Source organism: Bufo gargarizans, unplaced genomic scaffold, assembly GCF_014858855.1.
Source record: "Bufo gargarizans isolate SCDJY-AF-19 unplaced genomic scaffold, ASM1485885v1 fragScaff_scaffold_587_pilon, whole genome shotgun sequence".
NCBI classification, from domain to species: Eukaryota; Metazoa; Chordata; class Amphibia; order Anura; family Bufonidae; genus Bufo; species Bufo gargarizans.
In genome coordinates this window covers 7,679-32,658 of record NW_025334145.1, presented here as the reverse complement: position 1 = coordinate 32,658, position 24,980 = coordinate 7,679, and the positions used below count along the sequence as shown (strand labels likewise).

The window sequence follows — 24,980 nt, the reverse complement described above, 5'->3', positions numbered from 1 at the left end:
ACACCAGGGGTTAACTCTAGGCCTGCGCAGTGTGCTGGTCAGTGGCCATGGCCGCCAACTCCAGGTCAAGGTGCGGGTCCGATCTCATCCCGGGAAAACCAGAACACGGACACCGGCCGCTGATAGAACCGTGGAGGGAACCGGACAGGTTACAGCTGACCCATCTTTACCGCATCCGACCCACAAAAAACGCGGATCAAAAATACATTGGTGTGAATGAGCGCTTACCTCCGAAACACACCGGAGCGGCACCGGGAAATGGGCGCCCTGAACCGCAATCACATGACCTCGTCACCTGACCTAAACCTGTGGCGATGGGGGGGACTGATGTTTTACATGGGATTGCATGTGGGGGAGCAGAGGTCGGGCTACATGTTTTCAGTAGAGTAAAAAAAATAAGAGCCCGGGCGGCTGGGGGTCCGCAGTTAATAAGAGGCCGGGCGGCTGGGGGTCCGCAGTTAATAAGAGGCCGGGCGGCTGGGGGTCCGCAGTTAATAAGAGGCCGGGCGGCTGGGGGTCCGCAGTTAATAAGAGGCCGGGCGGCTGGGGGTCCGCAGTTAATAAGAGGCCGGGCGGCTGGGGGTCCGCAGTTAATAAGAGGCCGGGCGGCTGGGGGTCCGCAGTTAATAAGAGGCCGGGCGGCTGGGGGTCCGCAGTTAATAAGAGGCCGGGCGGCTGGGGGTCCGCAGTTAATAAGAGGCCGGGCGGCTGGGGGTCCGCAGTTAATAAGAGGCCGGGCGGCTGGGGGTCCGCAGTTAATAAGAGGCCGGGCGGCTGGGGGTCCGCAGTTAATAAGAGGCCGGGCGGCTGGGGGTCCGCAGTTAATAAGAGGCCGGGCGGCTGGGGGTCCGCAGTTAATAAGAGGCCGGGCGGCTGGGGGTCCGCAGTTAATAAGAGGCCGGGCGGCTGGGGGTCCGCAGTTAATAAGAGGCCGGGCGGCTGGGGGTCCGCAGTTAATAGGAGGCCGGGCGGCTGGGGGTCCGCAGTTAATAGGAGGCCGGGCGGCTGGGGGTCCGCAGTTAATAGGAGGCCGGGCGGCTGGGGGTCCGCAGTTAATAGGAGGCCGGGCGGCTGGGGGTCCGCAGTTAATAGGAGGCCGGGCGGCTGGGGGTCCGCAGTTAATAGGAGGCCGGGCGGCTGGGGGTCCGCAGTTAATAAGAGCCCGGGCGGCTGGGGGTCCGCAGTTAATAGGAGGCCGGGCGGCTGGGGGTCCGCAGTTAATAGGAGGCCGGGCGGCTGGGGGTCCGCAGTTAATAGGAGGCCGGGCGGCTGGGGGTCCGCAGTTAATAGGAGGCCGGGCGGCTGGGGGTCCGCAGTTAATAGGAGGCCGGGCGGCTGGGGGTCCGCAGTTAATAGGAGGCCGGGCGGCTGGGGGTCTGCAGTTAATAGGAGGCCGGGCGGCTGGGGGTCCGCAGTTAATAAGAGGCCGGGCGGCTGGGGGTCCGCAGTTAAGAGGCCGGGCGGCTGGGGGTCCGCAGTTAATAAGAGGCCGGGCGGCTGGGGGTCCGCAGTTAATAAGAGGCCGGGCGGCTGGGGGTCCGCAGTTAATAAGAGCCCGGGCGGCTGGGGGTCCGCAGTTAATAGGAGGCCGGGCGGCTGGGGGTCCGCAGTTAATAGGAGGCCGGGCGGCTGGGGGTCCGCAGTTAATAGGAGGCCGGGCGGCTGGGGGTCCGCAGTTAATAGGAGGCCGGGCGGCTGGGGGTCCGCAGTTAATAAGAGCCCGGGCGGCTGGGGGTCCGCAGTTAATAGGAGGCCGGGCGGCTGGGGGTCCGCAGTTAATAGGAGGCCGGGCGGCTGGGGGTCCGCAGTTAATAGGAGGCCGGGCGGCTGGGGGTCCGCAGTTAATAGGAGGCCGGGCGGCTGGGGGTCTGCAGTTAATAGGAGGCCGGGCGGCTGGGGGTCCGCAGTTAATAAGAGGCCGGGCGGCTGGGGGTCCGCAGTTAATAAGAGGCCGGGCGGCTGGGGGTCCGCAGTTAATAAGAGGCCGGGCGGCTCTTGTCCTGCCGTCATGGCGCTGTGTGGTACTCACCGCACCCAGATGTTCTGCCGCTCTTGTCCTGCCGTCATGGCGCTGTGTGGTACTCACCGCTCCCGGAGGTGCTGCCGCTCTTGTCCTGCCGTCATGGCGCTGTGTGGTACTCACCGCTCCCGGAGGTGCTGCCGCTCTTGTCCTGCCGTCATGGCGCTGTGTGGTACTCACCGCTCCCGGATGTGCTGCCGCTGTGTGGTACTCACCGCTCCCGGATGTTCTGCCGCTCTTGTCCTGCCGTCATGGCGCTGTGTGGTACTCACCGCACCCAGATGTTCTGCCGCTCTTGTCCTGCCGTCATGGCGCTGTGTGGTACTCACCGCTCCCGGAGGTGCTGCCGCTCTTGTCCTGCCGTCATGGCGCTGTGTGGTACTCACCGCTCCCGGATGTGCTGCCGCTGTGTGGTACTCACCGCTCCCGGATGTTCTGCCGCTCTTGTCCTGCCGTCATGGCGCTGTGTGGTACTCACCGCTCCCGGATGTTCTGCCGCTCTTGTCCTGCCGTCATGGCGCTGTGTGGTACTCACCGCTCCCGGACGTGCTGCCGCTCTTGTCCTGCCGTCATGGCGCTGTGTGGTACTCACCGCTCCCGGAGGTGCTGCCGCTCTTGTCCTGCCGTCATGGCGCTGTGTGGTACTCACCGCTCCCGGATGTGCTGCCGCTGTGTGGTACTCACCGCTCCCGGATGTTCTGCCGCTCTTGTCCTGCCGTCATGGCGCTGTGTGGTACTCACCGCTCCCGGATGTTCTGCCGCTCTTGTCCTGCCGTCATGGCGCTGTGTGGTACTCACCGCTCCAGGATGTTCTGCCGCTCTTGTTTTGCCGTCATGGCGCTGTGTGGTACTCACCGCTCCCGGATGTTCTGCCGCTCTTGTCCTGCCGTCATGGCGCTGTGTGGTACTCACCGCTCCCGGATGTTCTGCCGCTCTTGTCCTGCCGTCATGGCGCTGTGTGGTACTCACCGCTCCAGGATGTTCTGCCGCTCTTGTCTTGCCGTCATGGCGCTGTGTGGTACTCACCGCTCCCGGATGTTCTGCCGCTCTTGTCCTGCCATCATGGCGCTGTGTGGTACTCACCACTCCCGGATGTGCTGCCGCTGTGTGGTACTCACCGCTCCAGGATGTTCTGCCGCTCTTGTTTTGCCGTCATGGTGCTGTGTGGTACTCACCGCACCCGGATGTTCTGCCGCTCTTGTCCTGCTGTCATGGCGCTGTGTGGTACTCACCGCTCCCGGACGTGCTGCCGCTCTTGTCCTGCCGTCATGGCGCTGTGTGGTACTCACCGCTCCCAGATATTCTGCCGCTCTTGTCCTGCCGTCGTGGCGCTGTGTGGTACTCACCGCTCCCAGATGTTCTGCCGCTCTTGTCCTGCCGTCATGGCGCTGTGTGGTACTCACCGCTCCCGGATGTTCTGCCGCTCTTGTCCTGCCGTCATGGCGCTGTGTGGAACTCACCGCTCCCGGATGTTCTGCCGCTCTTGTCCTGCCGTCATGGCGCTGTGTGGTACTCACCGCTCCCGGACGTGCTGCCGCTCTTGTCCTGCCGTCATGGCGCTGTGTGGTACTCACCGCTCCCGGAGGTGCTGCTGCTCTTGTCCTGCCGTCATGGCGCTGTGTGATACTCACCGCTCCCGGAGCTGCTGCCGCTCTTGTCCTGCTGTCATGGCGCTGTGTGGTACTCACCGCTCCCGGACGTGCTGCCGCTCTTGTCCTGCCGTCATGGCGCTGTGTGGTACTCACCGCTCCCGGAGGTGCTGCTGCTCTTGTCCTGCCGTCATGGCGCTGTGTGATACTCACCGCTCCCGGAGATGCTGCCGCTCTTGTCCTGCCGTCGTGGTGCTGTGTGGTACTCACCGCTCCCGGATGTTCTGCCGCTCTTGTCCTGCCGTCATGGCGCTGTGTGGTACTCACCGCTCCCGGAGGTGCTGCCGCTCTTGTCCTGCCGTCATGGCGCTGTGTGGTACTCACCGCTCCCGGAGGTGCTGCCGCTCTTGTCCTGCCGTCATGGCGCTGTGTGGTACTCACCGCTCCCGGAGGTGCTGCTGCTCTTGTCCTGCCGTCATGGCGCTGTGTGGTACTCACCGCTCCCGGAGATGCTGCCGCTCTTGTCCTGCCGTCGTGGTGCTGTGTGGTACTCACCGCTCCCGGATGTTCTGCCGCTCTTGTCCTGCCGTCATGGCGCTGTGTGGTACTCTCCGCTCCCGGAGGTGCTGCTGCTCTTGTCCTGCCGTCATGGCGCTGTGTGGTACTCACCGCTCCCGGAGCTGCTGCCGCTCTTGTCCTGCAGTCATGGCGCTGTGTGGTACTCACCGCTCCCGGACGTGCTGCCGCTCTTGTCCTGCCGTCATGGCGCTGTGTGGTACTCACCGCTCCCGGACGTGCTGCCGCTCTTGTCCTGCCGTCATGGCGCTGCGTGGTACTCACTGCTCCCGGAGGTGCTGCCGCTCTTGTCCTGCCGTCATGGCGCTGCGTGGTACTCACTGCTCCCGGAGGTGCTGCCGCTCTTGTCCTGCCGTCATGGCGCTGTGTGGTACTCACCGCTCCCGGACGTGCTGCCGCTGTGTGGTACTCACCGCTCCCGGACATGCTGCCGCTCTTGTCCTGCCGTCATGGCGCTGTGTGGTACTCACCGCTCCCGGACATGCTGCCGCTCTTGTCCTGCCGTCATGGCGCTGTGTGGTACTCACCGCTCCCGGATGTGCTGGCGCTGTGTGGTACTCACCGCTCCCGGACGTGCTGCCGCTGTGTGGCAAGTGCTGCAGGTTTGCGGTCTCTCGTCTTCTGTGGCTTCGGCTGCTGTACTGCATCTACTGTGTGAATGGGTCCTTTGAGAGAATGCTCCGATTTTCCTGCCGTTAGGCCTCAGTCTCACGTCCGTGATGACGTCTGTGACAAGATGGTGACTGGTTCTTCCTGGAAGGATCTGTGTATAGTCCATGTCCGTTTTTTTGCCCACTGTGTGTCATCCATATTCCATGGCTGACAACCTCCTCCGATGTGCCGTGAAAGCTCCTGTGGACCCACACACCACGGTCCGTGGAAAATCACTGATATGTGAACGAGGCCGCTTTACACGGTCAGCGCTTGGTCAGTGTTCGATCAGTGATTGTGATCCAAAACCAGGAGCGGAGCCTGCGCTGAGGTCGGGTGTGAGCGAGAGATCGGCTCCTGTTCGGTGTCTTGGACCCGATCCTGGTTTTGACTCCCAATCCCTGGTCAATCACTGACCAAACACTGACTGGCTCAATGGCTACTTGAGTTGTCTGTGATTCAGCTTTTGTGGCGAGGTCTCTGGTGTGATGTGGCATAGGGGATTGGCTGCTTGGGGTGCGGGGGTTTCGGCTTTTGTTTGCTGCCTCGTTAATGGTCTTCACAGCTGGATGCGAGAGGAAACTCCAGATCTGTGAGCGCTGCTCCTCCTCCCCCTCCCCTGCTGAGACCCAGCAAACAACTGCTGACCATCACATGTGTGCTGCAGCCGGACGGAGGCTACGGAGAGAGGTATTAGGCTCTGTGTGGCTTATCAGTGAGGTATGAGGCTCTGCGTGGCTGGTCACAGTGAGGTATGAGGCTCTGCGTGGCTGGTCGCAGTGAGGTATGGGGTTCTGTGTGGTTTATCAGTAAGGTATGGGGTTCTGCGTGGCTTATTAGAGAGGTATGAGGCTCTGCGTGGCTGGTCACAGTGAGGTATTGCGCTCTGCGTGGCTGGTCACAGTGAGGTATTGGGCTCTGCGTGGCTGGTCACAGTGAGGTATTGGGCTCTACGTGGCCAGTAACAATGATGTATGAGCAGTGGCGTAGTGTGGGTTGCTAGCACCCGGGACAAGTGAAAAATTGTGCCCCAGCCTGTGGGCACGCCCCTTTAACAGATAATGTCGTAGATGTCACCTGCAGTCCTATGTAACACCACAGATAACACAGTGATAACTCTCTGAGTACAGATAATGTAGTAGATGTGACCTGCAGTCCTATGTAACAGCACAGATAACACAGTGATAACCCTCTGAGTACAGATAATGTAGTAGATGTGACCTGCAGTCCTATGTAACACCACAGATAACACAGTGATAACTCTCTGAGTACAGATAATGTAGTAGATGTCACCTGCAGTCCTATGTAACACCACAGATAACACAGTGATAACTCTCTGAGTACAGATAATGTAGTAGATGTGACCTGCAGTCCTATGTAACACAGTGATAACCCTCTGAGTACAGATAATGTGGGGCCCCAGAACACGGGTGCTGCAGGGTCGGCCATCTTCTCAGTCTCCCCGACCCCACTGTGATACAGATATGTGGATGGACATTACTATGTGCAGTATAATACCGCCCCATACCGGTCACATCCACTGACGTCTCCTGTGATGTAGACTTTCCTCAGAGATGAGACCGCCATCACACCTTCCTCCAGCCGTCCTCTCCTTCCTCCTGCTGCCCCAATCCTGAGCCGGACACACAGGCCCCCGTAATATTATAGTGGCCCCTCTAATTAGTATGATGTCCTCGGTGGTCCTCTCTCTGCTCATCCCCCACCCCATACTGCCCCAGTGCCTCTGCAATTAGGGTACATACATATATAATTAATACTTACCTCTCTCCATCACAGCTTGTGGCATCTCGCGAGATCCAACGCAGGAGGTCACAGTGAGGTAATCGATTCGTGACCGAGTCCTGCGTCGCTCTACTGTCTTATAGGCTTCAGGCCTACGAGGCCTAACGGAGGGGACGGGAGCCGTAGGCTCCACCACTGGGTATGAGGTCGTGCGTGGCTGGTCACAGTGAGGTATGAGGCTCTGCGTGGCTGGTCACAGTGAGGTATGAGGCTCTGCGTGGCTGGTCACGGTGATGTATGAGGTCCTGTGTGGTTGGTCACAGTGAGGTATGAGGTCATGTGACGCTGGTCACGGTGAGGTATGAGGCTCCGCGTGGCTGGTCACGGTGATGTATGAGGTCCTGTGTGGCTGGTCACGGTGATGTATGAGGTCATGTGAGGCTGGTCACAGTGAGGTATGAGGCTCTGCGTGGCTGGTCACGGTGAGGTATGAGGTCATGTGTGGCTGGTCACGGTAAGGTATGAGGTCATGTGTGGCTGGTCACGGTGAGGTATGAGGTCATGTGACGCTGGTCACAGTGAGGTATGAGGCTCTGTGAGGCTGGTCATAGTGAGGTATGAGGCTCTGTGAGGCTGGTCACGGTGAGGTATGAGGCTCTGTGAGGCTGGTCACGGTGAGGTATGAGGCTCTGTGAGGCTGGTCACGGTGAGGTATGAGGTCATGTGACGCTGGTCACAGTGAGGTATGAGGCTCTGTGAGGCTGGTCATAGTGAGGTATGAGGCTCTGTGAGGCTGGTCACGGTGAGGTATGAGGCTCTGTGAGGCTGGTCACGGTGAGGAATGAGGCTCTGTGAGGCTGGTCACGGTGAGGAATGAGGCTCTGTGAGGCTGGTCACGGTGAGGTATGAGGCTCTGTGAGGCTGGTCATGGTGAGGTATGAGGTCATGTGAGGCTGGTCACGGTGAGGTATGAGGCTCTGTGAGGCTGGTCACGGTGAGGTATGAGGCTCTGTGAGGCTGGTCACGGTGAGGTATGAGGCTCTGTGAGGCTGGTCATGGTGAGGTATGAGGCTCTGTGAGGCTGGTCACGGTGAGGTATGAGGTCATGTGAGGCTGGTCACAGTGAGGTATGAGGCTCTGTGAGGCTGGTCATAGTGAGGTATGAGGCTCTGTGAGGCTGGTCACGGTGAGGTATGAGGCTCTGTGAGGCTGGTCACAGTGAGGTATGAGGCTCTATGAGGCTGGTCACGGTGAGGTATGAGGCTCTGTGAGGCTGGTCACGGTGAGGTATGAGGCTGGTCACGGTGAGGTATGAGGCTGGTCACGGTGAGGTATGAGGCTGGTCACGGTGAGGTATGAGGCTGGTCACGGTGAGGTATGAGGCTCTGTGAGGCTGGTCACGGTGAGGTGTGAGGCTGGTCACGGTGAGGTATGAGGCTCTGTGAGGCTGGTCACGGTGAGGTGTGAGGCTGGTCACGGTGAGGTATGAGGCTCTGTGAGGCTGGTCACGGTGAGGTATGAGGCTCTGTGAGGCTGGTCACGGTGAGGTATGAGGCTCTGTGAGGCTGGTCACGGTGAGGTATGAGGCTCTGTGAGGCTGGTCACGGTGAGGTATGAGGCTCTGTGAGGCTGGTCACGGTGAGGTATGAGGCTCTGTGAGGCTGGTCACAGTGAGGTATGAGGCTGGTCACGGTGAGGTATGAGGCTCTGTGAGGCTGGTCACGGTGAGGTATGAGGCTCTGTGAGGCTGGTCACGGTGAGGTATGAGGTCCTGAGAGGCTGGTCACGGTGAGGTATGAGGTCCTGTGAGGCTGGTCACGGTGAGGTGTGAGGCTGGTCACAGTGAGGTATGAGGCTGGTCACGGTGAGGTATGAGGCTCTGTGAGGCTGGTCACAGTGAGGTATGAGGCTGGTCACGGTGAGGTATGAGGCTCTGTGAGGCTGGTCACGGTGAGGTATGAGGTCCTGTGAGGCTGGTCACGGTGAGGTATGAGGTCATGTGACGCTGGTCACAGTGAGGTATGAGGCTCTGTGAGGCTGGTCATAGTGAGGTATGAGGCTCTATGAGGCTGGTCACGGTGAGGTATGAGGCTCTGTGAGGCTGGTCACGGTGAGGAATGAGGCTCTGTGAGGCTGGTCACGGTGAGGAATGAGGCTCTGTGAGGCTGGTCACGGTGAGGTATGAGGCTCTGTGAGGCTGGTCATGGTGAGGTATGAGGTCATGTGAGGCTGGTCACGGTGAGGTATGAGGCTCTGTGAGGCTGGTCACGGTGAGGTATGAGGCTCTGTGAGGCTGGTCACGGTGAGGTATGAGGCTCTGTGAGGCTGGTCATGGTGAGGTATGAGGCTCTGTGAGGCTGGTCATGGTGAGGTATGAGGTCATGTGAGGCTGGTCACAGTGAGGTATGAGGCTCTGTGAGGCTGGTCATAGTGAGGTATGAGGCTCTGTGAGGCTGGTCACGGTGAGGTATGAGGCTCTGTGAGGCTGGTCACAGTGAGGTATGAGGCTCTATGAGGCTGGTCACGGTGAGGTATGAGGCTGGTCACGGTGAGGTATGAGGCTGGTCACGGTGAGGTATGAGGCTGGTCACGGTGAGGTATGAGGCTCTGTGAGGCTGGTCACGGTGAGGTGTGAGGCTGGTCACGGTGAGGTATGAGGCTCTGTGAGGCTGGTCACGGTGAGGTGTGAGGCTGGTCACGGTGAGGTATGAGGCTCTGTGAGGCTGGTCACGGTGAGGTATGAGGCTCTGTGAGGCTGGTCACGGTGAGGTATGAGGCTCTGTGAGGCTGGTCACAGTGAGGTATGAGGCTCTGTGAGGCTGGTCACGGTGAGGTATGAGGCTCTGTGAGGCTGGTCACGGTGAGGTATGAGGCTCTGTGAGGCTGGTCACAGTGAGGTATGAGGCTGGTCACGGTGAGGTATGAGGCTCTGTGAGGCTGGTCACGGTGAGGTATGAGGCTCTGTGAGGCTGGTCACGGTGAGGTATGAGGTCCTGTGAGGCTGGTCACGGTGAGGTATGAGGTCCTGTGAGGCTGGTCACGGTGAGGTATGAGGCTCTGTGAGGCTGGTCACGGTGAGGTATGAGGCTCTGTGAGGCTGGTCACGGTGAGGTATGAGGCTCTGTGAGGCTGGTCACGGTGAGGTATGAGGTCCTGAGAGGCTGGTCACGGTGAGGTATGAGGTCCTGTGAGGCTGGTCACGGTGAGGTGTGAGGCTGGTCACGGTGAGGTATGAGGCTGGTCACGGTGAGGTATGAGGCTCTGTGAGGCTGGTCACAGTGAGGTATGAGGCTGGTCACGGTGAGGTATGAGGCTCTGTGAGGCTGGTCACGGTGAGGTATGAGGTCCTGTGAGGCTGGTCACGGTGAGGTATGAGGTCATGTGACGCTGGTCACAGTGAGGTATGAGGCTCTATGAGGCTGGTCACGGTGAGGTATGAGGCTCTGTGAGGCTGGTCACGGTGAGGAATGAGGCTCTGTGAGGCTGGTCACGGTGAGGAATGAGGCTCTGTGAGGCTGGTCACGGTGAGGTATGAGGCTCTGTGAGGCTGGTCATGGTGAGGTATGAGGTCATGTGAGGCTGGTCACGGTGAGGTATGAGGCTCTGTGAGGCTGGTCACGGTGAGGTATGAGGCTCTGTGAGGCTGGTCACGGTGAGGTATGAGGCTCTGTGAGGCTGGTCATGGTGAGGTATGAGGCTCTGTGAGGCTGGTCATGGTGAGGTATGAGGTCATGTGAGGCTGGTCACAGTGAGGTATGAGGCTCTGTGAGGCTGGTCATAGTGAGGTATGAGGCTCTGTGAGGCTGGTCACGGTGAGGTATGAGGCTCTGTGAGGCTGGTCACAGTGAGGTATGAGGCTCTATGAGGCTGGTCACGGTGAGGTATGAGGCTGGTCACGGTGAGGTATGAGGCTGGTCACGGTGAGGTATGAGGCTCTGTGAGGCTGGTCACGGTGAGGTGTGAGGCTGGTCACGGTGAGGTATGAGGCTCTGTGAGGCTGGTCACGGTGAGGTGTGAGGCTGGTCACGGTGAGGTATGAGGCTCTGTGAGGCTGGTCACGGTGAGGTATGAGGCTCTGTGAGGCTGGTCACGGTGAGGTATGAGGCTCTGTGAGGCTGGTCACAGTGAGGTATGAGGCTCTGTGAGGCTGGTCACAGTGAGGTATGAGGCTGGTCACGGTGAGGTATGAGGCTCTGTGAGGCTGGTCACGGTGAGGTATGAGGCTCTGTGAGGCTGGTCACGGTGAGGTATGAGGTCCTGTGAGGCTGGTCACGGTGAGGTATGAGGTCCTGTGAGGCTGGTCACGGTGAGGTATGAGGCTCTGTGAGGCTGGTCACGGTGAGGTATGAGGCTCTGTGAGGCTGGTCACAGTGAGGTATGAGGCTGGTCACGGTGAGGTATGAGGCTCTGTGAGGCTGGTCACGGTGAGGTATGAGGCTCTGTGAGGCTGGTCACGGTGAGGTATGAGGTCCTGTGAGGCTGGTCACGGTGAGGTATGAGGTCCTGTGAGGCTGGTCACGGTGAGGTGTGAGGCTGGTCACAGTGAGGTATGAGGCTGGTCACGGTGAGGTATGAGGCTCTGTGAGGCTGGTCACAGTGAGGTATGAGGCTGGTCACGGTGAGGTATGAGGCTCTGTGAGGCTGGTCACGGTGAGGTATGAGGCTCTGTGAGGCTGGTCACGGTGAGGTATGAGGCTCTGTGAGGCTGGTCACGGTGAGGTATGAGGCTCTGTGAGGCTGGTCACAGTGAGGTATGAGGCTGGTCACGGTGAGGTATGAGGCTCTGTGAGGCTGGTCACGGTGAGGTATGAGGCTCTGTGAGGCTGGTCACAGTGAGGTATGAGGCTGGTCACGGTGAGGTATGAGGCTCTGTGAGGCTGGTCACTGTGAGGTATGAGGTCCTGTGAGGCTGGTCACGGTGAGGTGTGAGGCTGGTCACAGTGAGGTATGAGGCTCTGTGTGTCTCCTGGGAAGTCCTGATAGCGGGGCACTTGGTGTAGATGTGATGTGCCTGCTCTGCAGAGCGTTCCTCCATGTGCGGGGTTCTGTCCACAGGATGGTGTCACCTGGCCGCCGTCTGTCCTGCTGTAGAACTACAAGGCCCAGGAGATGCAGGACATTGGCTTTCACTTGACCTACGTTTTCACGGTTTCTTGCGTTCCCCTGTATTTCGCCAGGATTGTGTTGCGGCCGCCGGACGGTTAATGTGTCATCTGGACAAATATTTGTGAAGAGGAGGCAGCGGGGGCAGGGACACGACGCATCCTGCGCTGCCACCCAGATCCAGGCGCCATGCTGCTGGGACTGTCCGCACTCGCCCTGCATGCCATCGGCTTAGTCGCCGCAGGTAAGTGACTGTGCTCAGCTTTCCGCTATACCCGCCGATCACTGTTGTGCGGACGGTCGGGGGCAGGAGAGGGTTAATTCGGGGTATCTGCCCGCGCTCATCACTGAGCTGTCCGCTACGACGCAGTTTCACTGGTCTCCACGGTAACACAACCTGGCGGCTTCCGTAGGTTTGTGGTGGAATCGTCAGTGGAAGTTCAGTGATAAATCCCGGGGCAGAGAGCCCCCCCTAGCGGGGGAGGGGTTTAGTAGGGGAGGGGAGGGGTTAACTGGACCCTCATCTGGTGGTCTAGACGCTGAGGTCGTATCGTGGTCATCTCCGGGGATCGTCTGTTTCTGATTGACGTGGCTGAAGACTGTGGTGACCGGATCGTACGCCACTAAACCCCATAATGTGTGCCCACAGTGCAGCGCAGCCCGCTCAATGACTACCAGAGGTCCAAGGCCACCGAGCTAGTCCACCTGTACGAAGGAGATGTCAAGGAGGAGATCAAGGAGGACGTCCACATCTGCGCCAAGAAGTGCTCGGAGCTCCTGGACTGCAGGTACATGTATTACTGTATTATACTCCAGAGCTGCACTCACTGTTCTGCTGGGGCAGTCACTGTGTACATACATTACTGATCCTGTACTGATCCCGAGTTACATCCTGTATTGTACTCCAGAGCTGCACTCACTATTCTGCTGGTGCAGTCACTGTGTACATACATTACTGATCCTGTACTGATCCTGAGTTACATCCTGTATTATACTCCAGAGCTGCACTCGCTATTCTGCTGGTGCAGTCACTGTGTACATACATTACTTATCCTGTACTGATCCTGAGTTACATCATGTATTGTACTCCAGAGCTGCACTCACTATTCTGCTGGTGCAGTCACTGTGTACATACATTACTGATCCTGTACTGATCCCCAGTTACATCCTGTATTATACTCCAGAGCTGCACTCACTATTCTGCTGGTGCAGTCACTGTGTACAGACATTACTTATCCTGTACTGATCCTGAGTTACATCCTGTATTATACCCCAGAGCTGCACTCACTATTCTGCTGGTGCAGTCACTGTGTACATACATTACTTATCCTGTACTGATCCTGAGTTACATCCTGTATTATACCCCAGAGCTGCACTCACTATTCTGCTGGTGCAGTCACTGTGTACATACATCACTTATCCTGTACTGATCCTGAGTTACATCCTGTATTATACTCCAGAGCTGCACTCACTATTCTGCTGGTGCAGTCACTGTGTACATACATTACTTATACCTGTACTGATCCTGAGTTACAGCCTGTATTATACTCCAGAGCTGCACTCACTATTCTGCTGGTACAGTCACTGTGTACATACATTACTTATCCTGTACTGATCCTGAGTTACATCCTGTATTATACCCCAGAGCTGCACTCACTATTCTGCTGGTGCAGTCACTGTGTACACACATTACTTATCCTGTACTGATCCTGAGTTACATCCTGTATTATAGTCCAGAGCTGCACTCACTATTCTGCTGGTGCAGTCACTGTGTACATAATTACTGATCCTGAGTTACATCCTGTATTATCCTCCAGAGCTGCACTCACTATTCTGCTGGGGCAGTCACTGTGTACATACATTACTTATCCTGTACTGATCCTGAGTTCCATCCTGTATTATCCTCCAGAGCTGCACTCACTATTCTGCTGGGGCAGTCACTGTGTACATACATTACATATGCTGCAGAATAGTGAGTGCAGCTCTGGAGTGTCATGGCGTTGTTCTCCGCAGGTCCTTTGATTATAACCTGAGGTCCCGCAGCTGTCGGTTGCTCCCATGGACTCAGGCCTCCGCTCACGTTACGCTGCAGAAAAATATTAACTATGACGTTTACCAGAAGAAAGGTAAGCCCCTCCCACTGCGGGGGGTGTGTCCTCCGGGCTATTCTGATTGAGCTGTCATGGCAAAAAATAATTTTCTTACATCTGTATCTGAGAAAGCGGTCTGACAATTTAGCGCCATTTCAGCCCTCCCAGAGGTTGTCACCCAGCTTTTCCAGAAGCAGATATGAGATAAGAACTCAGATTTTCAGGGCTCTTTCTGACTCCGCCTCTCATGCCCCTCGAGTGGGCAGATCTTCTGTGCAGTCTGTCCTGACTCCGCCTCTCATGCCCCTCCAGTGGGCAGATCTTCTGTGCAGTCTGTCCTGACTCCGCCTCTCATGCCCCTCCAGTGGGCGGATCTTCTGTGCAGTCTGTCCTGACTCTGCCTCTCATGCCCCTCCAGTGGGCGGATCTTCTGTGCAGTCTGTCCTGACTCCGCCTCTCATGCCCCTCGAGTGGGCAGATCTTCTGTGCAGTCTGTCCTGACTCCGCCTCTCATGCCCCTCCAGTGGGCAGATCTTCTGTGCAGTCTGTCCTGACTCCGCCTCTCATGCCCCTCCAGTGGGCAGATCTTCTGTGCAGTCTGTCCTGACTCCGCCTCTCATGCCCCTCGAGTGGGCGGATCTTCTGTGCAGTCTGTCCTGACTCTGCCTCTCATGCCCCTCCAGTGGGCGGATCTTCTGTGCAGTCTGTCCTGACTCTGCCTCTCATGCCCCTCCAGTGGGCGGATCTTCTGTGCAGTCTGTCCTGACTCTGCCTCTCATGCCCCTCCAGTGGGCGGATCTTCTGTGCAGTCTGTCCTGACTCTGCCTCTCATGCCCCTCCAGTGGGCGGATCTTCTGTGCAGTCTGTCCTGACTCCGCCTCTCATGCCCCTCGAGTGGGCGGATCTTCTGTGCAGTCTGTCCTGACTCTGCCTCTCATGCCCCTCCAGTGGGCGGATCTTCTGTGCAGTCTGTCCTGACTCTGCCTCTCATGCCCCTCCAGTGGGCGGATCTTCTGTGCAGTCTGTCCTGACTCTGCCTCTCATGCCCCTCCAGTGGGCGGATCTTCTGTGCAGTCTGTCCTGACTCTGCCTCTCATGCCCCTCCAGTGGGCGGATCTTCTGTGCAGTCTGTCCTGACTCTGCCTCTCATGCCCCTCCAGTGGGCGGATCTTCTGTGCAGTCTGTCCTGACTCTGCCTCTCATGCCCCTCCAGTGGGCGGATCTTCTGTGCAGTCTGTCCTGACTCTGCCTCTCATGCCCCTCCAGTGGGCGGATCTTCTGTGCAGTCTGTCCTGACTCCGCCTCTCATGCCCCTCCAGTGGGCGGATCTTCTGTGCAGTCTGTCCTGACTCCGCCTCTCATGCCCCTCCAGTGGGCGGATCTTCTGTGCAGTCTGTCCTGACTCCGCCTCTCATACTGCTCCAGTGGGCGGTCCGCACTCTGACTCCGCCTCTGCCGTTCTCAGATTATGTCCGTGACTGTATCATGGGTGACGGGGTGTCGTACCGCGGAACAGTGTCCAGGACGAGATTAGGGAAGACGTGTCAGCACTGGAGGCTGAAATTCCCCCACGACCACAAGTAAGTGCCCCCAGAGTGGCCCTCTTATCCCAGACAGTGATGTCACAGGCGCTCTGTGTGATGTCATCAGCGTCGTCTCACTCTCTCCCCCACAGATATTCCCCAAGCAATCAGAATGGGCTAAATGAGAATTACTGCCGCAACCCGGATCGGGACCCCGCAGGCCCCTGGTGCTACACAACCGACAAGAACGTCCGGCACCAGATGTGCGGCATCAAGAAGTGTGAGGAGGGTGAGTGCGCAGTCCCATGTAAGCGGATCTCTTAAGGAGTTTGTCTCTTCGTTCTTCACCCTTTGCAAGATCTCTGCTTGCTGTCAGTGAAGTTACTTTCAGAGGCTGAAACCAGTTCTTACTGCTCACAAAGCTGATGGTTTGTTACAGTGTATTGTCGGGAATATAAAGACCAAATGCTTTATATATATAAAAAACAAACAAAAAAAAGCCTGAATGGATCAAAGGAAAAATTATTCAAATGATATTGATCCGTGAGATGGACATAAACATCTCCAAGAAATCGATTGAGAACCTAATTATTTTGTACCCTTTTTACAAAAACTAAAAAAAAAAAAAAAAAAAAACAGTCTATGCAATAATAATGATTTATTATACAATAATTTAGTATACAATCAAAAATGTATCAACGTAAATGTCAATAATCTACAATGATATGCAGTACCCAGAATTCGCCACTAGATGGTGCCAACAAAACGCTTCTCAACCAACACAAGAATATTATGCAATACGGCTTTAAAATTGTGAGAGATATACAATCAATGGATTATGCGCAAAAACTCAATAAAAAAAAAATACCGATACGAGCCCTTTCTCCGCCCAAAACGATGACCAATCTCAGGTAACGGTAGTATTGCAACAAAAAGTATAAATTATCGGCTGGATAGCAAACTAGGGAAAATAAAGATTCCCGACAGAGAAGCTCTCTTGTTACCAACATCAGATCTTGTATTCAGTGATATGCATCTTCTCTGAATCTGCTGATACTGATGTGGTACTAACCCTACACGTCCGCAATAAGCGGTATCCGGCTAAATATCAAGCCAATTAATTCAGATCAATACTACATATAAATAAAAGTTTACATTGCCCAGGGATGTAGGTGATAGGCAGAGTCTAGGGGAAGTCGGCTCTCCAAAGGTTTTCTCCTAATCCTAAAGTCTTTCTCCAGAGATCTCCCTCTCTCTGTTTTTTCCTTTTTGTATCCCCTCCTTTTTAGTATGTGGTTTCTTAACCAACACTTATCAGATGAGCACGCCTTCCTAGTTTGGATCTTTCCAATCATTGTTGGATAGGCGTGTACATTGATGAGCAATGTGACGTCATAACACTGCCCAGAATGCACTTTTGCTACTGGTGTAGTGTTACCTACTCATACCTAGGTGGCACTGTTGTATAAGCTATAAGCATCATACCATTAAAGGGAATCTGTCACCTATTTTGACCTTCATTCCTGCGCGGGTCTTCTTTCTTTTATTCCACTTTTCATTCTGATTAAAAAGTGATTTTTCTGATATGCAAATGAAGTCTCAAGGTGCCCAGAGGGGCGTTATTACTCTGCTCTAGTGCCCAGTAACGCCCCCCTGCAGTGCCCAGTAACGCCCCCCTGCAGTGCCCAGTAACGCCCCCCTGCAGTGCCCAGCCCGCCTTTCTTCCAAGCCCAGTACGCTTCCTAAGAAATAAATGTACTCCCACATACTTGCCGAACGGCGCCGCTCCCTCCCCACCATGTCATTTAATTTATTCACTGCACGGTCCTTGCTTCCTCCTCTTTGTCTACGGCTCCGCCCCCTCCACTACATCATTTAGTGTCACTGGGCATGTGCCGAGCCCAGTGACTTATTAAGAGCGCTGTTGCCCTCTGGAACTTGGAAGAAAGTGCTGGGCTTGGAAGAAAGGCGGGCTGGGCACTGCAAGGGGGCGTTACTGGGCACTGCAGGGGGGGCGTTACTGGGCACTGCAGGGGGGGGCGTTACTGGGCACTGCAGGGGGGGGGGGGCGTTACTGGGCACTGCAGGGGGAGGCGTTACTGGGCACTGCAGGGGGGGCGTTACTGGGCACTGCAGGGGGGGGGGCGTTACTGGGCACTGCAGGGGGAGGCGTTACTGGGCACTGCAGGGGGGGCGTTACTGGGCACTGCAGGGGGGGCGTTACTGGGCACTGCAGGGGGGGGGCGTTACTGGGCACTGCAGGGGGGGGGCGTTACTGGGCACTGCAGGGGGGGGGCGTTACTGGGCACTGCAGGGGGAGGCGCGTTACTGGGCACTGCAGGGGGAGGCGTTACTGGGCACTGCAGGGGGGGCGTTACTGGGCACTGCAGGGGGGGCGTTACTGGGCACTGCAGGGGGGGCGTTACTGGGCACTGCAGGGGGCGCACTATACGCGCACCTTTCACTCTACGCCCTGCTGTGTGCCCGTACAGCAGTTTACGGCCACATATGCGGTGTTTCTGTAAACGGCAGTCAGGGCAATAGATACCGTCTTGTTTGGCTGTTAACCCTTGCTTTGTTAGTGGAAAAAATGGGTTAAAATGGAAAATTAGGCAAAAAAATTAAATTCTCAAATTTCATCCACATTTGCCAATAACTCTTGTGCAACACCTAAAGGGTTAACAAAGTTAGTAAAATCAGTTTTGAATACCTTGAGGGGTGCAGTTTATAGAATGGGGTCATTTTTGGGTGGTTTCTATAATGTAAGCCTCGCAAAGTGACTTCAGACCTGTAGTGGTCCTTAAAAATTTTGGGTTTTGTAAATTTCTGAAAAATTTCAAGATTTGCTTCTAAACGTCTAAGCCGTGTAACATCCCCAAAAACTAATAAATCATTCCCAAAATAAGGCCCCTTTCACACGGGCGAGTTTTCCGTGCGGGTGCGATGCGTGCGGTGAACGCATTGCACCCGCACTGAATCCTGACCCATTCGTTTCTATGAGACTGTGCACACGAGCGGTGATTTTCACGCATCACTTGTGCGTTGCGTGAAAATCGCAGCATGCTCCTCTTTGTGCGTTTTTCATGTAACGCAGGCCCTATAGAAATGAATGGGGTTGCGTGAAAATCGCATGCATCCGCAAGCAAGTGCGGATGCGGTGCGATTTTCACGAATGGGTTCTAGGTGACAGTCTATTCACTGTATTATTTTCCCTTATAACATGGTTATAAGGGAAAATAATAGCATTCTGAATACAGAATGCTTTGTATAATAGTGCTGGAGGGGTTAAAAATAATAAAAAAGTTAACTCACCTTCTCCTCTTGTTAGCGCAGATGCCGGTCTGTTCTTTAGCTGTGGCTAAAGGACCTTTGATGACGTCAGATCACATGCTCCATCACCATGGTGATGGACCATGTGATTGGAGCATGTGATCTGACGTCACCTCAGGTCATTCAGTCCACAGCTAAAGAACAGACCGGCATCTGCGCGAACAAGAGGAGAAGGTGAGTTAACTTTTTTATTATTTTTAACCCTTCCAGCACTATTATACAAAGCATTCTGTAGTCAGAATGCTATTATTTTCCCTTATAACCATGTTATAAGGGAAAATAATACAATCTTCAGAACATCAATCCCAAGCCCGAACTTCTGTGAAGAAGTTCGGGTCTGGGTACCAAACATGCGCGATTTTTCTCACGCAAGTGCAAAACGCATGACAATGTTTTGCACTCGCGCAGAAAAATCGCGCATTTTCCCGCAACGCACCCGCCTCTTATCCGGGCAAAAAACATGACGCCCGTGTGAAAGAGGCCTAACTCAAACATGAAGCAGACACACGGGGAATGTAAAGGCGTCACAATTTGGGGGTATTACTATGTATTACAGAAGTAGAGAAACTGAAACTTTGAAATTTGCTATTTTTTCAAAAATTTTGGTAAATTAGGTATTTTTTTTAATGCAAAAATATTTTTTTTTTTACTTCATTTTACCAGTGTCATGAAGAACAATATGTGATTAAAAAAAACAATCTCAGAACGGCCGGGATAAGGCAAAGCGTTTTAGAGTTATCAGCACTTAAAGGGACACTGGTCAGCTGTGCAAAAAATGGCCGAGTCCTTAAGGGGTTAAAGGCAATGAATATCCATTATACCTAGAATAAGTAACTGTAAGCACAACCGGATTGGTGCAGGGAAGAGCGGCCTGCGGTGGCCCTCAGAAGGCGTCGCTGGGGCAGGTGGCCAGTCTCCCCGGCGTCGCTGGGGCAGGTGGCCAGTCTCCCCGGCGTCGCTGGGGCAGGTGGCCAGTCTCCCCGGCGTCGCTGGGGCAGGTGGCCAGTCTCCCCGGCGTCGCTGGGGCAGGTGGCCAGTCTCCCCGGCGTCGCTGGGGCAGGTGGCCAGTCTCCCCGGCGTCGCTGGGGCAGGTGGCCAGTCTCCCCGGCGTCGCTGGGGCAGGTGGCCAGTCTCCCCGGCGTCGCTGGGGCAGGTGGCCAGTCTCCCCGGCGTCGCTGGGGCAGGTGGCCAGTCTCCCCGGCGTCGCTGGGGCAGGTGGCCAGTCTCCCCGGCGTCGCTGGGGCAGGTGGCCAGTCTCCCGCCCCTCATGCAGTGTTGCCCCCTCTCCCACTTTCTGCAGCTATCTGCCTGACCTGCAATGGAGAGGATTACCGCGGATCCCTGGACCGGACGGAGACGGGCAGAGAGTGCCAGCGCTGGGACCTGCAGAGCCCGCACCGCCATCCCTACAACCCGGAGAAGTAAGGACCAGGGCTGGACCCCAGGGTACATCCCACTGCGCGCCGGTCACCCGAGAGGGCAGCCGCATCCTTCTACCTTGTCTAGTGCAGCCTGAGGATCCTGGGTACAGTTACCCCCCCCCATGTGCCCACCTCCATGCACAGGTCACAGAGCATGCCCACAATACTTTCCTATAGAAGTCAGTAGGTGATGGTCACAGCTTACCTCCTCCCCCTTCCTGCACAGGTCACGGAGCATGCCCACAATACTTTCCTATAGAAGTCAGTAGGTGATGGTCACAGCTTACCTCCTCCCCCTTCCTGCATCGGTCACGGAGCATGCCCACAATACTTTCCTATAGAAGTCAGTAGGTGATGGTCACAGCTTACCTCCTCCCCCTTCCTGCATCGGTCATGGAGCATGCCCACAATACTTTCCTATAGAAGTCAGTAGGTGATGGTCACAGCTTACCTCCTCCCCCTTCCTGCATCGGTCACGGAGCATGCCCACAATACTTTCCTATAGAAGTCAGTAGGTGATGGTCACAGCTTACCTCCTCCCCCTTCCTGCATCGGTCACGGAGCATGCCCACAATACTTTCCTATAGAAGTCAGTAGGTGATGGTCACAGCTTACCTCCTCCCCCTTCCTGCACAGGTCACGGAGCATGCCCACAATACTTTCCTATAGAAGTCAGTAGGTGATGGTCACAGCTTACCTCCTCCCCCTTCCTGCATCGGTCATGGAGCATGCCCACAATACTTTCCTATAGAAGTCAGTAGGTGATGGTCACAGCTTACCTCCTCCCCCTTCCTGCATCGGTCATGGAGCATGCCCACAATACTTTCCTATAGAAGTCAGTAGGTGATGGTCACAGCTTACCTCCTCCCCCTTCCTGCATCGGTCATGGAGCATGCCCACAATACTTTCCTATAGAAGTCAGTAGGTGATGGTCACAGCTTACCTCCTCCCCCTTCCTGCATCGGTCATGGAGCATGCCCACAGCCTAAAAGCGGCACCTGAGACCCCATTCCCAGGGACTCCTCTCCAGACCACAGACTCTCATGGTCTCTGGAGCTCGTGCAGTAAGGTCTGGTGCATTTCCTGCCCCTTCCTCTCCCGCTCAGTGTTAGGGCGCATTCACACACGGCAGTGACCTGTGAGCGGTCCTGGCTGCGCGCTAATCCTTCTGCGTCCTGCAGGTACCCGGACAAGCACCTGGATGACAACTACTGCCGGAACCCGGACAGCTCGGAGCGGCCCTGGTGCTACACCACCGACCCCGGGACCGAGCGCGAGTACTGTAGCATCGCCAAATGCAGTAAGTGGCGGGACATAGCAGGGGGCTCATCCCCTCCCCCAGATATCTGCGTCACATCCAGAGCTGCAGTCACACATTCCTGGTGCTGTCCTCCCCTCCAGACCAATGCTTTCTGCAAGATGTGGTGATGCGGCTGGAGCCCAGCGGCAGCTCTGGCTGTGAGTGGAGTATAGATGATATCTGCGTCACATCCAGAGCTGCAGTCACACATTCCTGGTGCTGTCCTCCCCTCCAGACCAATGCTTTGTGCAAGATGTGGTGATGCGGCTGGAGCCCAGCGGCAGCTCTGGCTGTGAGTGGAGTATAGATGATATCTGCGTCACATCCAGAGCTGCAGTCACACATTCCTGGTGCTGTCCTCCCCTCCAGACCAATGCTTTGTGCAAGATGTGGTGATGCGGCTGGAGCTCAGCGGCAGCTCTGGCTGTGAGTGGAGTATAGATGATATCTGCGTCACATCCAGAGCTGCAGTCACACATTCCTGGTGCTGTCCTCCCCTCCAGACCAATGCTTTGTGCAAGATGTGGTGATGCGGCTGGAGCCCAGCGGCAGCTCTGGCTGTGAGTGGAGTATAGATGATATCTGCGTCACATCCAGAGCTGCAGTCACACATTCCTGGTGCTGTCCTCCCCTCCAGACCAATGCTTTGTGCAAGATGTGGTGATGCGGCTGGAGCCCAGCGGCAGCTCTGGCTGTGAGTGGAGTATAGATGATACCTGCGCGCTGCTGCTGCCGCCTGTGGATGACTTTGTCCCCTCCCTCTTGTGAAGCAGATAAGCAGCGCCTGCACAGTGTGACGGTCTCCAGCAGCTGCTTCTCCGGGAAAGGCGAGGGTTACCGCGGGAAGGCGGTGCTCACCACCTCCGGGATTCCCTGCCAGAGATGGGATTCGCAGACACCGCACAAGCACCGCTTCCAGCCCGACAAGTACCCCTGCAAGTGAGTGACGGGGGCTCCCAAAACTACAACTCCCAGCCTGCCCCGGCGCCCTGCTGGGAGTGTGTCTGAACTGTGGTTCCTTGCAGGGGGCTGGAGGAGAACTACTGCCGGAATCCCGACGGTTCAGAGGCCCCCTGGTGCTTCACCACCGACCCCAAGATGAGGATGGCGTACTGCTTCCAGATCAGACGCTGCCCGGACGATGTGCTGGATGTGGGTGAGTAGTGATCCTCCAATACAAGCTCTGCTTGCTGCCATTGAACAAAGACGCACTTGTTTACACTTGACCTAGTGCTGCTTACACAGCTGAAGGTTTGTTGCAGTGTATCAGTGCAGACAGTCCTCTGGGAGGTCTCAGCCTGTCTCTCATTTCCTGCACAGGATGTTTCTACGGTAACGGTGAGACTTATACAGGAACCGCCAACCGGACGAGGAAGGGGATCCCGTGCCGCCACTGGAGCGAGACGTCCAACGAGCTGCAGTAAGTCTCGGGCTCTGCTGCACGGCGTCCGGCGGAGAGCTCGGCAATGACGCGCGCACTCCTCTCTCCACAGGATCCCGTCCGCCGACTCCCTGCAGGAAAACTACTGCCGCAACCCGGACGGCGACAGCCACGGCCCCTGGTGTTACACGAAGGACCCCAACACGCCCTTCGACTACTGCGCCATCAAACCGTGCGGTAAGACAGACATGGCCGCCAGAACCTCAGACTCCAGTCACATCCAGAGCTGTACTCGCTAGACTAGAGTGACTCGCACTCCTGCAGCTTTGGCTGTGAGTCAGTCATGTGTTGCTTCAGTCGTATCTCTGCATTTTGTGATCCGATTTCTCTTTATCAGATGGAGAGTCGGCTGTCAGCCTTAAAGAAGCAGGTAAGAGGTGACCCCGCCCCTGCCGGTAGCCCCCTCCCCTGCCCGTCGGTAGCCCCCTCCCCTGTCAGTGACCCCGCCCCTGCCTGTAGCCCCTCCCCTGTCAATGACCCCGCCCCTACTTGTAGCCCCCCCTCTGCTGTCGGTGACCCCGCCCCTGCCGGTAGCCCCGCCCCTCTGCTGTCGGTGACCCCGCCCCTGCCGGTAGCCCCGCCCCTCTGCTGCCGGTAGCCCCGCCCCTCTGCTGTCGGTGACCCCGCCCCTGCCGGTAGCCCCGCCCCTCTGCTGTCGGTGACCCCTCCCCTGCCGGTAGCCCCCCCTCTGCTGTCGGTGACCCCTCCTCTGTCAGTGACCCCGCCCCTGCCGGTGGCCCCCTCTCCTGCCGGTGGCCCCGCCCCGTCTGTAGCCCCTCCCCACCTCCCTATTTCCATCTTTCCAGAAAACATTGCCTTTGACTCCTGTGGTAAGAGGACGGACCGCGAGGTGAAGAAGGGGCGGATGGTGGGCGGAGTCCCAGGAAACTCGCCCTGGACCGTCAGCTTACGCAACAGGTGAGACCCCCGTGGATGGGAGTATTAACCCTTCAGTGTCCGCCGCTTACCCCCCTTTCTCTCCACAGACAGGGAGAGCACTTCTGCGGGGGGTCCCTGGTGAAGGAGGACTGGGTCATCAGCACCCGGCAGTGCTTCTCCTCCTGGTAAGGGGCTCATTATTTTGGGGTGCCCATCACCCCCTCCCCCCATGGCTGAAACTCCTCCTCCTCTCTGTGTTCTGCAGTGATGCTGACCTCTCCGGGTATCGTGCCATGGTGGGCACGCTGTTCACCAACCCAGGACCCAATGACCCCGACATGCAGTCTGTGCCCATCAGCGGGATCAGGTGCGGCCCCTCCGACTCCGGCCTGGTGATGCTGAAGCTGGAACGGTAAGGTGGTCTCCGCGCTGCTCCGGAGTAACTCCTTCGTGAATGCTGAGACCCCCCGGGGCACATGACCTGGTGCCAGCAGTCATCTGACCTTGTGTCTGTCTCTTCCAGGCCCGTGACCCTGAACTCCAGAGTGGCGCTCATCTGCCTCCCCCCTGAGCGGTACATTGTGCCGCCTGAGACGAAGTGTGAGATCGCCGGCTGGGGGGACACGCAGGGTAAGCAGCAGGAATGGCACCGGGGGGCGGTTTCCCTTTCACCTCTAGTGCGGCACATGGGTGGGGGGGATCATGGCGCTGCTTTTCGGAGAAGCGGCCATATGCCTCCTCTGCACATTGTGGTCACATGTAGGGGGCGGAGCCTGACCACTCTCTCTCGGCAGGGACGGGACATGAGGGCGTCCTGAAGGTGGCGCATTTCTACGTGATGAGTAACGATGAGTGTAACACGTACAGTAAGAGCCGGAAGCTGGTGCTGGACAACGAGATCTGCACCCGGCCCATGCCCGTGGAGCTGGGCGCGTGCGAGGTGAGTCGGCCCCAGAGCAGCTGCCCCCCCCCCCCACCCTCTGCCCACTCACCCAGCAATGTCTTCTCCTGCAGGGGGACTATGGGGGTCCGCTCGCCTGCCTGACGCATGACTGCTGGGTGCTGGAGGGCGTCATCATCCCGACTCGCGGCTGTGGGAAGAAGAACGCCCCGGCCGTCTTCACCAGGGTCTCCATCTATGTGGACTGGATCAGCAAGGTGATGAAGATGATGTAAGAGGCGCCGTTATAAACATGGCGGCCGCGCATCAGACGCATATTTATATCGTTACAATAAAATCCTGACAAATGAAACTGTGTGTGAGAGAACATACCACACCCCAAAATACAGGCCCTGCCCCCTGATGTCATGTGA

At 56.7% G+C, this 24,980-nt stretch overlaps 2 protein-coding genes across 3 annotated transcripts; both read left to right on the top strand.

The window, feature by feature from the left end:
• Positions 1 to 47: 47 nt before the first annotated feature.
• LOC122922652 lies at positions 48 to 11,889 on the top strand. The gene is made up of 4 exons (XM_044273339.1): positions 48 to 212; positions 386 to 2,114; positions 2,378 to 4,787; positions 11,757 to 11,889. The coding sequence occupies exons 1-4, from the start codon at positions 48 to 50 to the stop codon at positions 11,782 to 11,784; spliced, it is 4,332 nt and encodes a 1,443-aa protein (XP_044129274.1). The 3' UTR covers positions 11,785 to 11,889.
• MST1 (macrophage stimulating 1) lies at positions 11,592 to 24,919 on the top strand. 2 transcript variants are annotated; one of them, XM_044273356.1, is made up of 18 exons: positions 11,592 to 11,926; positions 12,332 to 12,470; positions 13,696 to 13,808; positions 15,238 to 15,352; positions 15,448 to 15,584; positions 19,926 to 20,046; positions 21,228 to 21,346; positions 22,117 to 22,285; positions 22,372 to 22,502; positions 22,667 to 22,766; positions 22,840 to 22,964; positions 23,125 to 23,157; positions 23,594 to 23,705; positions 23,774 to 23,851; positions 23,932 to 24,078; positions 24,190 to 24,296; positions 24,461 to 24,606; positions 24,681 to 24,919. In XM_044273356.1, exons 1-18 carry the CDS (start codon positions 11,872 to 11,874, stop codon positions 24,840 to 24,842), a joined length of 2,109 nt encoding a protein of 702 aa, XP_044129291.1. In that variant the 5' UTR covers positions 11,592 to 11,871; the 3' UTR covers positions 24,843 to 24,919. The 2 variants fall into 2 exon arrangements, with proteins under 2 accessions (XP_044129291.1, XP_044129292.1); XM_044273357.1 differs by having other exon boundaries at positions 11,757 to 11,926; positions 22,120 to 22,285.
• The last annotated feature ends 61 nt before the right edge of the window (positions 24,920 to 24,980 follow it).